The 17,302-nt window shown below is 30.9% G+C and overlaps 1 protein-coding gene and 1 long non-coding RNA gene across 3 annotated transcripts; one reads left to right on the top strand and one right to left on the bottom strand.

Moving 5' to 3' along the window:
- The first annotated feature begins 5,999 nt into the window (after window positions 1-5,999).
- On the top strand, window positions 6,000-7,109 carry LOC145159833 (uncharacterized). Its single transcript, XR_013737935.1, has 2 exons — window positions 6,000-6,341; window positions 6,452-7,109. It is a non-coding gene; the product is annotated as an uncharacterized LOC145159833 (long non-coding RNA).
- An 839-nt stretch (window positions 7,110-7,948) lies between these two features.
- Window positions 7,949-12,444, bottom strand: LOC145159832 (DNAse I-like superfamily protein). 2 transcript variants are annotated; one of them, XM_079078877.1, is made up of 11 exons: window positions 12,239-12,444; window positions 11,842-12,008; window positions 11,633-11,714; window positions 11,174-11,252; window positions 10,983-11,087; window positions 10,314-10,893; window positions 9,431-9,624; window positions 9,234-9,342; window positions 8,784-8,932; window positions 8,530-8,652; window positions 7,949-8,438 (listed from the first exon to the last, which is right to left on the bottom strand). In XM_079078877.1, the coding sequence occupies exons 2-10, from the start codon at window positions 11,869-11,871 to the stop codon at window positions 8,532-8,534; spliced, it is 1,449 nt and encodes a 482-aa protein (XP_078935003.1). In that variant the 5' UTR covers window positions 11,872-12,008; window positions 12,239-12,444; the 3' UTR covers window positions 7,949-8,438; window positions 8,530-8,531. The 2 variants fall into 2 exon arrangements, with proteins under 2 accessions (XP_078935003.1, XP_078935002.1); XM_079078876.1 differs by having other exon boundaries at window positions 11,842-11,929.
- Window positions 12,445-17,302: the final 4,858 nt, after the last annotated feature.

Below are 17,302 nucleotides of genomic sequence, written 5' to 3'. Positions count from 1 at the left end.
GTATGAGGCTAAAAATCTAACTTTTAAGTCCTTAATCCATTAAGCCTTCGACCCCACTTCTTTCAGAAGCTAAAGAGGACTCTAAAGGTCAATAAAAATGATTACTTGATGGACATGCATGCCCCATGCATGTCCTAAACCCATCTTAGGTCAAAATGATAAGAAATAGCCCCAAACTCATGCAAGATTCATAAATCACAACTAAACTTCAGATCTATAAGATATGATGCTTAAGGGACTCTTAAAAGCCATAAATTTCCCAACTTTATGGATTTACTCCATGCAAACTCTCACAATCATGAAGGAAAAGGGGCAAGAACCTAGATCTAGTAACTTGAACTCATAAAGGTTGAATCTTGGACACTTACAATGGTCCAAAATGTGCACAAGAAGATGATGATGAAGCCTCCTTGCTGGACCAACACTCTAGAACACCTTCTTCTTCTTCTTCTTCTTATTCTTTTAGCCACTAAAACACCAAGATGAATCCAAAACCACCAAAATATATGTGGGTTAGGGTTTTCTGAGTTGGAGGGAGATGGAGGCTGAGAAATGAACCCTAAAACCGAGTTAAGGAAGCTTAAATATATGGGAAACCCTAAAAGTTCGTGGGCTTGGGCTGCATCGCTCCTCACGTTGTGAGCTCCTATTGCTCACGTCATGAGCTCAGTCTCGGACAGAAATCTTCATGTATCCCATCTCACATCGTGAGCCCTTATGTCTCACGTCGTGAGGCTCATTTTTCTCCAAAACTCAACTTTTTGACTCCTTGAATCCCCGATTCGATTCGTCCAGGAAAACAGGTGTTACATCTGACCTCCCTTAAGAATTATAAGTTAATAATTACAATATATATATATATATATATATATATATATATATATATATATATATATATATATATTGTTGCGACGCAGCATGAGGAGGGGATGGTTAGACCGAGTCAGGTAAAGACGGTTCCAGGTTGGCATAACGATTACGTGTTTGTCTGTTTGAGAAGAAGTAGTTAAGGATAAGAAACAATTTGAATATTTACGTTTCTAGGTTAGCTTAGTGATGTTTTTAAGTTGTTTTTGGGATTATCTGCTAGTTAGCATGTAGTTTGAATATTTAATGAATTGGGTAACAGGCCAGTAGGCAAAATTTTAACCAATCCTCTCGTCTTCTCTTCCCTAGCTCTATCTCTTGGCACAATTTTAACCAATCCTCTTGTCTTGTCTTCTCTATCTCTAGAGCTAGCACTGGCTTAAAGTAGTGTAGGTCTAAGTCCTATTTTGGGCTTATCATATATATATATATATATATATATATATATATATATATATATATATATATATATATATATATATATATATATATATATATATATCGGTACTACCAACCCATTTTTGGACACCGCCAGCCACTCTGACCTTCCTTAATAATTACAAGTTAATTACTACAAGATATATATATATATATATATATATATATGACAAAATTACGTAAAAGGTCCATATGGTTTACCAAGAGTCACAATTTTAGTTCATGTTATTTTTTTGACGAACATAGTCCTTGTGGTTTTTAAAACTTGCATGGTTGGTCTTTAGCCACATAAAATGACTTCTTTGCCCTTTTTATTTCTTTTATCATTTTCTTTTACTTATTGTAATTAAAATTAATATAGAATACAAGAAAGTAGATACCCACCCACCCTCCCACCCTTCCTTTTCTCTCTTCTGGTTTTCTCTCTGACATTACTTAATCCATAAACAACATTCAATTTCATAATCACAAATCTACAATTGTTTACCACCGACAATGTAAGATTTTCAACCAAATGCGTAACACTCTTGTCAATTTTAGGTAATCCACCTTCAAACTTGAATAATATTACAAACCGAAGAAGCCGTCTTTGTATGTCCTCACTTGATTGTAGGTTTTTCACTTAAATTATGGGGTAATTGGAGATGAAGATGCAATTGAAAAACAATCCAAAACCGGAAAATAGATCCTATTTGTAGGGTGATTTAGGGGGTGTTTGGCTAAGCTTATTAAAACAACTTATTAGCTTATTAGTGGTTCCACACCACTATAAGTTAAAAAAGTGTTTGGATGAACTTATTCCGGTGGGGAACCTCTAATAAGTCATTTTTTCATAAGTTACCCCTCACTTACTTATTAGCTTATAAGCCAATAATCTAATATGTTATAAGCTAATAAGCAATAAGTTTTTTTGCCAAACACCCCCTTAAACGTACAACTCTTCCTTCTTTTTGTAACTATTTTCATCTCTTGGCCATGAACAAATATCACACGAACATGAAATTATCTATATGATGTGTTAATCAGATCCATAGTGGAAATTAGGGGTGAGCAAAAACCGCACCGCAACTAAAATTAACCGCAACCAATAAACCGCAACCGCAATAAAAACCGATGGTGAGATTTTCAGTTTTTCAAAAACCGTAAATTTGCGGTGCGGTGCGGTTATTACTTTTCAAAAACCGCAAAAAAACTGCACCACACCGCATATATTATATACAATTTTTATTATTAATTATTAATATATTAAATATTAAAAATAAGACAAATTTCATGGATGAAAGATGGATAAAATACTAGAAGACAAAAGTGTTGGTTTTTTGTTATGTTTAACTTTGAAAATGGTGAAATTAGACAATTTTAAGATATTTATTGTTAATTACTATTGATTTGACGTTTTTAAGATATTAGTTGTTTGTGATTTAAGTTAATTGTATTATACCTTATGGTTTTTTATTATTACAAGTAATATATTTAAACTCTTAAAACCGTTTGAACTCTAAACTGTGGTTTAAAACCACACAAAATAACCGCACCAAATCCATGCGGTTAATAACCGCAACACAAAAAAAAAACCGCACCGCAAAAATAACCGTCTAACCGAACCACAAATATAACCGCACCAAGCGGTTTTGAAAATGGATTAACCGCATTTGTGGTTAGTGGTGAGGTTTTTGCTAATAACCGCACCGAACCGCACCGCGCTCTCCCCTAGTGGAAATCAATATTGAAAAACTTTTGTGTGTGTCTATGAGCTTTGGAAATCATCGCTATAGAAGCACACAGATCATCAGATTATCACCGGAGAAACCCTGAACCCATAAACTCTTCAACTGGTTCACTGGAGAAACCCCCACCCCTATCTATTCCTGAAACCTGATCGTCTGTGCATCTATGAGCTCTGGTGATGTTGACAGGAGAAGATAAATAAAGTCCTAAAGTTTCATTTTCTTCTTCTTCGATAAGTCCTCACTTGGATCCGATGATAGGTTCAGATGACGATACAGTTCCGATGGTGGTGAACACAACAGAAACATCGATTTGATAAACTCTTAGCGTACTGACGCTCTTGATTCTGACAAGGAGCTCACGAATCTAGTTGCAAAAGAGTTGATACCAGGTATGACGACTTCTATAGATATCTGCTTCACAGTCTGTTGGATGATGGATGTCGAGCAAGGGAAGTAAAAATAGAGGAAATGGGTATAAATGTATGATGTTGGAGTGGTGAAGAAGGGGATGGCATTGGTGGTAGATCTTTGATTTCAGCTTTGTAACGTCCCCAAAATCATAAGGGAAAATTTTCATTTTTAAATCAACCATAAACACTATTTAACCTTTTTAATCGTTCAAAGTATGTTATAGTAAAATACTTATCAGAGTACAATTCCCAAAATCATAAAGTTGTGGAAACATGGGTGGATGTTGTGCAATCACGCCAGACCCTTCCCTTTCAAACCGGAAGTACCTGAAACATAAACCATAAAACCATAAGCACAAAGCTTAGTGAGTTCCCCCAAAATATTTTTGGATTAGGTATCTAAGCCCATAACTATAATTGGTATATACTTAAATTGATAGTAGCACAGTCCTTTTGGGTTGCCTTCATACTAGGAACTAGACATGATGACTTTTGGAGAGAGAGGTTGGATTTATTAATTTGATTAATAAGTTGGAAATAATGATTTATTAATATATTATGGAAATGATATATTAATTAGAAATCATATTATTTAATTAATATTTAATCAAAAATTAATTTTGAATTAATTTTGGGATTAAATGAATTAATTAAAAGTACAGGGGCTGTTTTGCAATTTATTGATAGTTGTGGAATTGGGCTCTTGGATCCTCCTAGAAGGGATGGATGAAAACCTCTAGGGAAAGCCCTAGAATTTTCGTCCAAGGCTCTTGGATAGAGAGTCCATGAGCTGCTTAGGGCTTAAGCAAATGGATTAGGGTTTCCTCCTTTTGCCCTAGCTTTGGCTCTAAGCTACCTCAACTATATAAGGAGCCGCAACCCATTGATATTTTGGATATATGCTTCCAAAACCTAAGAAGAGCCTAATTCTAGAGCTTTCTCCTCCTCTCTCCTATCATCCTCTTGCATAGTGTGTGAGGTGTTACACATGTGACACTTGCTCTCAAAGTTCAAGATCTTCAAGGTTTTCATTTTTATTACAATATAACATTCAAGGTATGTATCCTAACCCTAGTTTTGTTAATTTCGAAAATTATACATGCCTCATAGGGTTTATTGTTGTGTGTTCAATGCTTGTATGTCTAATAGAGAAAACATAGATCCAACATATAAGGGTTGCATGCACACATAGGATTGTTTGCTATCAAAACCCATCAGTGGTATCAGAGCTTTTGTTTTTTGTTTTCAATTAGATTTGATGCAATTGATTGAACTTGACAAAATTAGGGTTTATGGCAATTAAACCCTATGCCTTATAATTTTCGCAAATTAGGGTTTCATAACCCTGTTTTTCGAAAATTTGCAAAGGGTTTTAACCCTTTTCATTTGGCCTCCTAAATTTTGAGATCTAGGGTTTCCTAACCCTATGGTTTTCGAAAATAAGGCAAGGATTGAAAGCCTTGCCTTCCACTCCAAGTCATGATTTCAAAAATTAGGGTTTTGGGTAGGTTTGTTATATTTGGTAATTATCTTATTAATTGTTAACTAGATAATTATAAGATATTATAATTATCCCTCCCATTTTTCGAAATCTAGGGGATAAGGGATTAGGTTAAATTAATTTGTTTAATTTAATGGATAATCCTTAATTGATTTAATAAATTAATTAAAGGTTTAATTAATAGATAATTATTAAATCAAAGTTTTTTCAATTATAAAATTTAAATTAAAATTGGTTTTAATTTTTGAAATTTTAAATAAATTAAAAAAACCCTAGTATTTTGAAATGTTTAAAATACACCCTTATACTATATGTAAAATTAAAAGTTTAATATTTACTATATGTATAAGACAAGTTAGTCGAACTGCTAGTACGTCTCATTCACGAAGCCGATCTATAAGGGGAGTTTAAGGAAGCGGCCTATAAAATAACCAACATTGGATATCCACTCTTACCCACCGCTCCCTTGATTGGTGGAGGGTCGTTAGCCGAACGGGTTTGATAGGACACTTAATTCTCATTAATAAGTATAATGGAATAAATAATATAACTAAATGTTTTTATTAAATTCTCAATCTTAGTTACTTTAGGAAAATGTGAATTTGATGTTAATCCATGAAATTGCACATTGCACTTTATATAAGTCGTTAGTGGAGCGTGTGTGGTTAACCGACACACTAACATGGACTAATAAAGGGTGGCAATGGGTGTCTCGTAAATTATCATTAATTAATGGAGCGTGTGTGGTTAACCGGCAGATTAATTAGGTGATAAATGACATCGAGAGTGCCAAGATAATTTGCATGGTTATTCACACTTTGTTTGTGATCCTCGGTATCCCAGTCACAAATGGAAATGACATAATTGAGATTAAACATGTCATTGAATAGTTCAATGAATCTTAAAAGATCTAGTAATTTCATTTAAAACCTAATTCATTTAAATTTCGTTTTTCGTGGTGAAATTGGTAAATCGTCATTACCTACCTTTGAATAGTTCCATGAATATTAAAAGATCTAGTAATTTCATTTAAAAATAAATATATTAAACCTAACCCCAACCTTGTTTTCTTCATCACCGGACCTATCTCCGCCCCTGCCCATCCTTAGTGACAAGAAATCGAGAGTTTGGTGTTTCGATTAACATCCTATGAACCATCCCATTAACATCCTTGACCACATAACCAGTCTTGAAGATATCAATTTCGCAAGCAACAAACTCGGTTGCAGTTTCGAGAAAATGAAGGGCTCTGATGAAATTGTGTGTGCATATGTGAATTCGGAACTAAAATCAACTCCCTAGTGGGTGAAAGTCCTCTACACTTGTGTGTGTGTGTGTGTGTTGGCTCTTCTTCCTCCTGCGACTACAAGGCATCATCTCCTTCGTTCTAATCAGGTTTGTATCTGTTCAAGATTTGATTTGCAGGTGTGTTAATTTGATATGCTCACGTTTTGATTGTATTTGTCTGGTGGAAGCACTATGTTAGAAATAATTTTTGATTTCAGTGTGTTAATATCGATTTCTGATCAAGCTCGATTCTGATGTTAACAAAGAGTAGGGTTCAATTGGAATAAATTGCATCAGAATGGAATCAAAGGTTTCAGGCGCTTAAACTTAATCATGAATAGGATTTGTTGGTTTTGGTATCCATTTACGCTTGATTGTACCGACTGGAATCCATGAATCCTGTGATGGCATAAGAATTAGATCTGAAGCAGATAAGTGAACATTAGGGGCAAAGCTAGTTTTCTTAGAAAATGGAAAACCAGGGACAAAATTCCAATAAAATGGTTTGGATTTATTTAAGTGGACACACTCCTTTTCTTCCTTCTTCCTTCTTTCTTTAGGTGATGATATTAAAGGTGGTAAATGGTAATGAAAATGATGAAAGGGGTTTGGTGTTCATGAAAAAGATGCCAACAAGTTGTGTTTAATGGTGGTGCTCGTGGTGCATCGTGGCTACAGCCGTTGGTGGCGTGCGGTGGTGGTGCTGGTGGTGGACGGCGATGGTAGACTTTTATGCTCGGTTCAGATCGTTTGGTGTGTGTGGTTTGCATATGTTTTTGTTGTTTTGTATTCTTTTTGGATTTGTTTACAGTAACATATCATGTGGGTTTAGCTTTGTTCATATGGATTTATTCGATCGAGAGAAATATTTTTTTTTTTTGTTTTTTTTTTAAATAAGACAAAACATCATAAATGGTCCCTGGTAGTAAAATGACGGAAATGCCCCCGAATATTATAATCAAATAATAGTTAACCGCCAAAACCTAATGGAGTTAGCTCCAAGGATTATTTGTTAAGAATTTTGAAACCACATGGACTATTTGTGAGGTTTTTTGAACATAGGGACCAAACTTCAGGTTTTTGAAAACCACATGGACCATTTATGAAGTTTTTTCTTTTATTTATTCATATTACAGTTTAGTTTACTAGAGATTACCAAGGAAAATCTACAGAAAAGTCCCAAACTTTTGGGAAAAGTTTCAAAAAAGCTATATCTTTTTTTTGAACAGAAAAGTCTTATTATTTTGATAAAATCATATAATCTGTCATTTGCTATTAAAATATATAAAAAAAAGACTTTTTCGTTAATTTGGACAAAATGTTAAATAATCGAGACTTTTCTGTTAAAAAAAATCTTTTGAAACTTTATTACAATTTTTCCCAAAAGTTTGGAACTTTTTTGTAGATTGGATAAACTTTTCCTAATATGTCCGATATATTGGATTAAGTTGAGACCGATGAAACTATAAAAACTTTTAGAGCCGAATGGCATGTGCCCGTCGGGTTTTTATGTCCATGTCATCACAAAATATTCACGTCTTAAACCTAACAATTTAAAAAGGAAAAATATTCATAAATCAATTTTATGCTAAACTTGAGACCACAATGGTTTCTTTTTGTTGCGAAAATGATTTTTTAGCATTTACCCTTCCTTCTAATATTTTCTAACCTTTAGAGAAAATTTTACAACATTAAAAAGTAGATTCAAAGTTCAGTGAGAATAATTTTTGAAATTATATAACCAAAACAATTTAAATACTTTCTGAATACACAACAAAGATACCATGAAATGAAACATCATCAAGTGATACTCCAACATTTTGAAAATATGACACTAACATTATCTATATAATTCTTGTATACGAACGTTTACCATTTTCAAAACGGATCACCACCGTCTAAAAGTCATATATAAACTATTTTTTGTAACATTTAAAGAGTAATAAATAATCAAAGATAATTTTTTTTTTGGCTAATCCAACAAACCATTGTTCTTGACTTCATAATCTTTGAAAAAGATGCAGATGCAACTCATGCAAAGATGATACTGGAAAAAGCCAATCTTTTCTTCATTTCTTTCTTCTTCTGATATTATACTTGTAAGAATGCTTCTATGTACAGTTAGAGAAACTTAATACTTGATTATTATTATGCTTCTTTATGTCTGTCCATCAGCTAATCAAAACTCAAGAGTTTTCTTATTACCTGCATAAAAGAATACATTTTAGACATGATTCAAATTATACTATTACTCAAGGAAACAGATAAAACATTTCCCATTTTACAATTTACTCACCTTTAATTATGTAAAAACACTAAAAATGTCGAACAAACAGGCCTGTGGTCAGAAAACCTCGACTCCCAACGTGTATATGACTTCTGATGTATTCCCTCTCCATACCACAATATTCTATCACACCTGAAAATTTTAGGTTCTTGATTAATGTTACTTTTTGAAATTTGCATTATAAAAGATTTTCTTTATAGGTTTTGTAGCCTAAAAAGTAATCTTTTTGACTTCTAAATTCGAACATGATATTGGCTCATTACCATGCTGGTGTTCTTCTTTTGCTCTTTGATTTTATGGTGTCTCCAGCATACAAATCTGAGTTGTAGGAGTATTTGTATGTTGGTGGAAAGAAGATCTTCCCCTCTTTCCAACCCTTGAATACTCTCCCAGCTTCCCTTTCCATTTTAAGCTGTCCAAACATCCACAATATAAACATAAAGAAAAAAGTTAAAAAAAAAAAAAAGATTTTCGATTTAGTCGCTACACTTTCTTTTCTACAAGAAACTCGATCCAAATGTTATAAATTATTAAACAAATGCATTACTGCAAAAAAAAGTTATTCTCCCAACAACCCCTGAGCTGACCCACATTGTGTTTACCAGAGCCCAGTCCATTAGAACTGAAACTTCCACACTGTGACTACCGAGGCATATAAGAAGTGGTTAAATTATTAAACAAACAAAGTATGGGAAATGAACATATGGAAGTACCTGATCCTTATTAAGAAGGGCATCCCAGTCATTTTGCTCTAAAAATTTCTTGGTTTCATGGTAACTAAGAGCGATTCGATAGTTTAAATCACCTAACCAAATGACTCGGCTGGAGAAATTATCATAACATGAGATTACATTTGGATTTTTATAAGTCTTGATTATATAATCAAGAAAATAAAAAGAAAGATTCTTACTCATGTTCTAAAATTTTGTCTGGCACCTTTGCATTGGGTGTTCTGCAAATCTTAGGAAACTGTGTGCTTTTAAGTATCTCAATAACATCTAAATTCCTTCGAAGCTCATCCCCTTCTTTTTCTCCTGATGCCAAGTGACTACATACAAAGCAAAAGCTTGTTTGCTTGAAGGTCATGCTCACTGATATACAACCCTGTAAACAATTAAATTACCAAAAAGGGTAAAAAAAAAAAACTTCCAACTAGGTTTACATCAAAAAGCTTCAAAATTTGTGATATATATCGAATAAAGTTGAAAGCTTTATTCTTCATACATCACAAAGTTGAAAGTTGTATTCGATATACATCAACTTTGTGATGTATGACAAATATATCACAACTTTCAACTTTGTGGAATAAAGCTTTGAACTTTGTGTGTATATGAAATAAAGCTTTGAGCTTTGTGGTTTATGTGTGATGTATATCGAATAAAATTTTGAACTTTGTCACGTCTATCCAATATAACTATGAACTGTGTGATGTATATCAAATAAAGCTTTGAATTTTTGTGATGTATATCGAATAAAGCTTTGAACTTTGTGAGGTATATCGAATACAACTTTGAACTTTGTGATGTATGATGAAAAAGCTTTAAACTTTGAGATGTATATCAAAAAAAGATTTGAACGATGAGACATATATTTAATAAAGCTTAGAACTTTTTGTTGTAAATCGAATAACGCTTTGAACTTTGTGATGTATGTCAAATATAAATTTGATCTGTGTGATGTATATTGAATAAAGCTTTGAACTATGTGGTTTATGTGTGATGTATATTGGATTAAATTTAGAACTTTGTGATGTATTTAAAAAAAAAAAGCTGATATATCAACTATTAACATACCTTATTCCCAAGATAACCCAAAATCCCACGACTTATGCAAGAAGTTCTCAAGTGGCCTATATATGGAACAAGCTCCTTTTTAACCCATATTGTGACAAAAATGCCCACCATTTGCTTGCTCTTTATAAGACAATATCTCAAATGTTGATTCTTTCCAGTTGGTGGAGGTGCAGCGGTAGTAACATCAGGCGCCACCATGTTAGGGGTAGTATCGTCTTCTTCTGATGAAGAGGGATCATCATAATTGTTTGACTTTGACTTTTGACATGCGAAACATGAATCCCTTCCATAATAACTCTTTCTTTCAGGCTCGACAATGGTGCAATTGCAGCTCTTGAATCTTCTTCGACTCTCTGATCTGAAAGATCTACTTGCGGATTTGAGTGATGTTCTTTGCAAGAACATCGAAGATTTTCTTTCAAAAGAATTGGAATTTGTATTTGTTTTATTTAATGCGTAATAATCTTTATTAGATTGTTTGTTGAGAGATTGACTAATCAATGAGAGCCATTTTGCTGCAGAACCGTTGTCTTCTATTACTAACACATTTCCAGCGTTTAATGGGACTATTTCCTGAAAACTGATCACATAAAACATTGTTTTTTTAAATCGTTGGATTATAAATTAAGAGAAGATATAACAAATTAACAATATGTATTATATACGCACCCAAGAATGTATATATCTGATTGACAATTGATTTGTAGAAGGTTATCAAGATCGAGATCACTAGAAGGTGATTTTCCTGCTACATTCCAAGTTGCTGTAAACACCCTATAGAAAATGAATCATGAAAACATGAATAAAATTTACAAAATTATCCAAAAAAGTGTAAAAAGGATATAAGATGAAATTGGAACCTGAGGGACTGAACATCATGACTAATTTCCATTGAGTCACTTAGTAAGTTAGTGCAATCCAACACACCAATCCTGCTAGCTGCATAAGTATGGTGAATATAAAGATGATAATGGATATATAGATTAAAGAATATATATATGGATATGGATATAAAGATTATAAAAGATATTATATGGTCTCCTTGAAGGCATCAAGTGACAATGGAATGGATGTCTTTCTGTGTTGCTTAGTGAGGTCAAAAAGCAAAAATTTGAACATATTCTTCACTTTTTTCTTTACTTCAACTTGTAATATTCCTCATTATCTTATCTTCAAACAATTAAATTCTGGTCTCTAATTCGCAGATATTTGGGAGAGACTTTGACCAAAGCTTAAATATCACACAACTTTTAACCCAAAAGAAGAATTCAACAGACAAAAGGAGAAGTTGGATGCTCGAGAAATAAGAAATAAACAACCTGTGGGATCAAAAGAATTTTTCAATACTTTTCCTTCGTCTCCGTTGTTCAGCCTCATTGACAAAATTTTATGAATAAAGGACTGAAATCATCGACATCATCATCATTATTATCGTCATGATGCATCAAAAGAAAAGGGATAACACAATCAGAGAGAATGAATGAATAAAATAAGGATTGAATTAGTGAATCAAAGTCATTATGCAAACCTTTTTGATTTCTTCAATTTTCCCAGTCATTTTTCACATGGGTATGATATATGAATTATGATCCAGATTCGGAATCACAATTCTTCAACTGAAAAAGTTGAAGAGTAGTCCATGATCCATATCAGATTCAATTCAGAATACATACAAAATTGGAAACAAAAATACACCTAACAATAAAGAAATCAAAGATGAATGAATTTCATATTAAAAAATTGGAAAAGGAAAGAAACGCGCAGAAACCATGTTTCCTGATTTCTGGAAACAAAAAGTTGGCTCACGATACGGAGACATTGAAAACCCCACATGGGTTTTCTAAAAGGAAGTCAACTCGCTGCAATTTTTATGTGGGGTTTAATGTGTTTATGAAGAAAACGAGGGAGATAGGTAGAGAGGGGACCTGAAAAACATTCTGTACTTCCTTCCACAAGCTGTTGAATCTGAACTTTTTTTCTTCAAATCAGCCTGCTTCTGTTGATGCTTTAAAACTTTAAAAGGGAAGTTTAATTGATTTAATTGAAGGAAAGTCGTTCTGAATTGAAAGAATACTTCAAATTTGGGAATATATATATATGATATATCACATATCCCTGCTAATTCAACTGTTCTTGGTTTTGTGCCAACAAGATGTGTGAAAGAACGCGATGTAATTTTCATTCATACCCTTTTAGTGTGGTTTTATTTCACATAGACCCTAGATTACATGAAATTGTTTATAAACAAAAATGATAAACAAAATATCTATAAATATTAAATAGTATCAATTGATCACATACTTCCAAGCTAACTATGTATATGTTTATTGAAATCGTGACCATGTCTTCTTCAAGCTATTTTAAAACTTATATAATCTAATTAATAAATATACAACTTTAAGGGAAAAAATTATTATATTATATTAAAGTGAATTCTCTTATATTTTTATAAATTCTAATTTAAGGCTTTCTAGCTTAAAAAAAATACCTATTTATTTCATTCAACCATTAAAAAAACTATTAGATTATTTTTTTTAGTAATCCTTATATTCTCTAAAATTTTATGATTTAAGAGATTATAACCAACAGATTTTTGAGAAACTTACCTATCATTTATGGTTATATGAGGTTTATTAGGCTCAAGAAATCTTAAATTAGACAATCTCATAAAAAATAAGAGTTCTAAACATTAAAAATATAATATAATGGTTTTTTATGAATTTTTTTTTGAGATTTACTTTTTATAATTAGCGTTAATATTATAAAAGACCTTATACTTTATGTTTTTTTTTATCGGAACCTTTTAGTCGTTTCTTCCAAATAAATTGTAGAATGTAATGATTTTTTCAGAAAAAACTAAAAAAATTTAAGGTTCTGAAACAGTTAAAACGTTGAGGTTTATTTCCGAAAAAAAAGAGACAAAGTTGAGAATTTTTCCTGAAAAGTTAAAAAATGTAATGTCTTTCTAATAAAAATGTTTGAAATTTAATTCGGAAAACACATAAAATATTTTTTTTTTTATGATTAACCCTTATAACTATTAATACAAATTTTATCTGCCTTTATAAAAAAAAGTTATTATCTAAGTATAAAGAGTATAAAATATGTAAAAAAGATGGGGCTTGTTGCGTAAAAAGGGGAAAGTGAGTTGGCTTGACTAACCGGGAATCATTGAAAAGCGAAAACTAGTTGGGGGTTCAATTCACAAGAAATCCATCGAAGTGGGTGGTCCAAATCATACAACGTGCAAGGCTTAAACCCTCCTTTTTCCTTTTTTAATTGTATGACAAATTAACATTTATTTTTTTTTATTTAGAAAAATGCATTTAGGATATTATTTGATCAATGTGAGCAAAACAATATACACGTGATGTTCATGTTCATGCCAACTATTATAATTAGTGTGTCATATTATAATTAGAGGGTCTGTCGCTAAGCATATTTAAAATAGAAAAAAAAAATACTTTTTAATTTTTAATTACTGGTACAAAACTGTGATAAAGTTGTTTTTGAAAAAATCACATACAAACATTAATTTTAATTTATATAAGTGTGAAACCGAAGATAATTTGAAAATCTAATTAAATAAACTTAGCAAAACACCCTTTTAGTGTACCTAAGTTTTAAATTAGCCTATTTTTGTCTAATTTTCTATAAGAAGATGAGAAAAGAGATAAATTGATTTTTTCTTTTATCTTTTTATTTATTCATTTTAGATTAAATAACAACATACATTATATTTTTATATTTTTTATGATCTAGTATTAGAAATGACAAGTTAGTTTTTTTTCATGTTAAGTAGCATAAATAAGATTATATATGATTATATCTGAAATTCATCTACACAAAAACTATAAAAGATATATGTTTGTATATAAAGTTTATTTAAACAAAATATACAATATAAACATGTTTTCATTTTAAACCCATTTAAATAAAAACAATAATACAATTACTATTGAGCGATTACCAACTTCATGCTCTTACGATCGTGAGTTAAGTTGCAGATAATCTTTTATGACTTTTTTGTAGCTTATCTTAGAGACAACATTTTCTTAAATATTGGGAAGTTATAGAAGTCTATCTAGAAGTTGTAAGTATTTTCTAAATTTTTGGTTCTTTTCATTTTCACAACATATTTAGATTTTCGCAAGAAACTACTTATATATATATATATATATATATATATATATATATATATATATATATATATAGAGAGAGAGAGAGAGAGAGAGAGAGAGAGAGAGAGAGAGAGAGAGAGAGAGAGAGAGAGAGAGAGAACTACGTTCAAATATTTTTCACATCGTGTGTTAGAATGCACCAATAAGACTTTTGTAAAAATTAAATTATTATTTAATCAAATAAAGATAGATATTAAATGATTTCCATAATTATATGTATATTAAATGATATACATAATTATAATTCATTTTTTATGGAAACTAATTAAATTCATCATTAATATCATCAACAACATTCTTTCAGATTGACCTCTCATCTAGGTTTTCATGTATATGTTCGTATTTTGTTTCATGACCCACTCACTCAAAATACAACAAAGTTGTATGGAACATTGATAACGAGAGTGTATTCTAGTACAATGAGAGTTTATTCTAGAAGAATGAGAGTATATTCTAACAGAATTAGAGTGTATTCTAGTAGAATACACTATCGTTCTTCATATTCAATGCAACTTTGTTGTATTTTAAGTGAGTGGATCCATAAACAAAACACAAACTCATACACGAAAACATAGATACAGATTCATTTTGAAAAAATGTTATTGCTGACATTAATGACGAATTTAATTAGTTTCTATAAGAAGAGAATTATAATTATTGATATCATTTAATATCTATCTTTATTTAGTTAAATAATTATTTATTTTTACTAAATTCCTGGTGCATCATAGCACACAATAAATATAAGAAACACATGAACCTAGCCCTATATATATATATATATATATATATATATATATATATATATATATATATATATATATATATATATATATATATATATATATATATATATATATATATATATGTTCTGGTTTGGTGAGGACTCAAAAAATGGTGATGACTATGAGGACAATTCTCCACCGCCCATTTTGTTAAGGGCACAAACGTCAAACCTAAATACTTGGCCGTGGTGCGTTCGCATGCGACCCATGTCCGTGGTAACTAATACGGACTCAAGGATTTAATCACGCGCGACGAACGTTAATGGAACGTCATTTAAGTGAGTTTTATTATTTATTTTCGTTTATTTTATTTATTTATTTATTTATTTTTATTTTTTGTTAAAAAAATAAAAAAAATTAAAAAGATATATGCTTAGTTTGAACGTTTTTAATTTTTTTCGTTTTCTTAAATTTTTTTTGTTTTATAATTTTTTTTTCTGTTTTTTTAATATATTTAGTACATACTTGAAGATACTCGTGTTTTTCTTTATTATTGTTTTTATTTTTTGATTTTTTTAATTTTTAAACTAAGTATCGGTTTGAGCATTTAATGTTTAACAATTATAAAATTTTAAATAAGAAGAATATTAAGGATCATAATATTTTCCATTCATACTTTTCTTGAATAATATTATTTTTGGATCATAAAATTTTGAATCAAATTATTTTGAATCAGAGTATTTTAAATGAAATCATTTTTTAATAATATGATTTTGGATTAATAATATATTCAATTAAATATAGTTTTTGTTCAAAAAAAATGTATGGATCATTATATATTTTGACACATTTAATTTTGAATCATAAAAGATATAATTAAGGATTATAAAATCTTTAAATCTAAATATTTTTAGATCATAACAAATTAAGGATCATAATCAAGTTGAATCAAAAGTTTTTTTTGAATCATAATATTTTGAATCGTCACATTTGTATCATATTTTATTTAACATTTTCTTAAAAAATAATATTCCTTAAAATTAAAAATAAATACTTCAAAAACTTAGTTTTGAAAAATTCTTTTTACAAAGTCGCTAATATATTGAGTAGAAGTATCCCTTAATTTTTTTATGATTTTTGGAGAATTTTTTTGTGGGTTTTTCTATAAAAAATAAAAAATATTTTTTTTTTCAAATTTTCCTCATTGTGGTCATTTTATAGAGAATTAAATTTTAAGAACTTTGATTTTTTCAGATTTTTGAGTCCTCACTCGATCCAATATATATATATATATATATATATATATATATATATATATATATATATATATATATATATATATATATATATATATATATATATATAGAGCTAGGTTCAGGTATTTAAAGTAATTATTGTGTTATTGTATGAATAAATGTAGGCCAATCATTTCAAAAGGGTAAATATGTAATCATACATTTAATTAATTATGGTAAATATATAAATCAACTAATATGCCTTTAATTTAGGAATATCAGTTTTAAAACCCAATTTCCCTCTTCTCTTCTATTCATCGTCGCCCCCAAATTAGGATTCCCTCCCAATCCCAAGTTGATGAAATTACCTTAGGTCTATTCATTTCCGATTCCTCCCCTCGTTAATGTAACACCCGAAAAATTCAAGCCAATTTAAACTTTTAAAAACATTTCAAACCATTAGAATCATTACAACTTTGTTTTCAAAATGTATAATATCAGAGTTTTCCCAGAAACATAGACAAAACATGAGGAGCTGTACGATCACACCTTCGCCTTGCCGCGATCCCCTGATGTACCTGAAACAATAAACTGAAACTGTAAGCCCGAGAGCTTAGTGAGTTCCCCCAAAATACCGATACACTGCACATAACACATATATAAATAACAGCATGTACTGGGTCCACAGCTTTACAGACTGGATTACCCCCCTGGGCCCACAGTGTGAGTCTGGATTGCCTTACGGGCCCACAGCTCATATCTGGCTTGCCATCGAGCCCACAGTACGAGTCTCCCTTAGCCCGTAACTGGAATGTTTCCGAGCCCACAGTACGAGTCTCCCTTAGCCC

The sequence above is a fragment of the Lactuca virosa genome, chromosome 2, assembly GCF_052849685.1.
Source record: "Lactuca virosa cultivar CGN04683 chromosome 2, Lactuca_virosa_CGN04683_v6, whole genome shotgun sequence".
Taxonomy (NCBI): Eukaryota; Viridiplantae; Streptophyta; class Magnoliopsida; order Asterales; family Asteraceae; genus Lactuca; species Lactuca virosa.
This window is presented reverse-complemented; position numbering and strand designations above follow the sequence as displayed.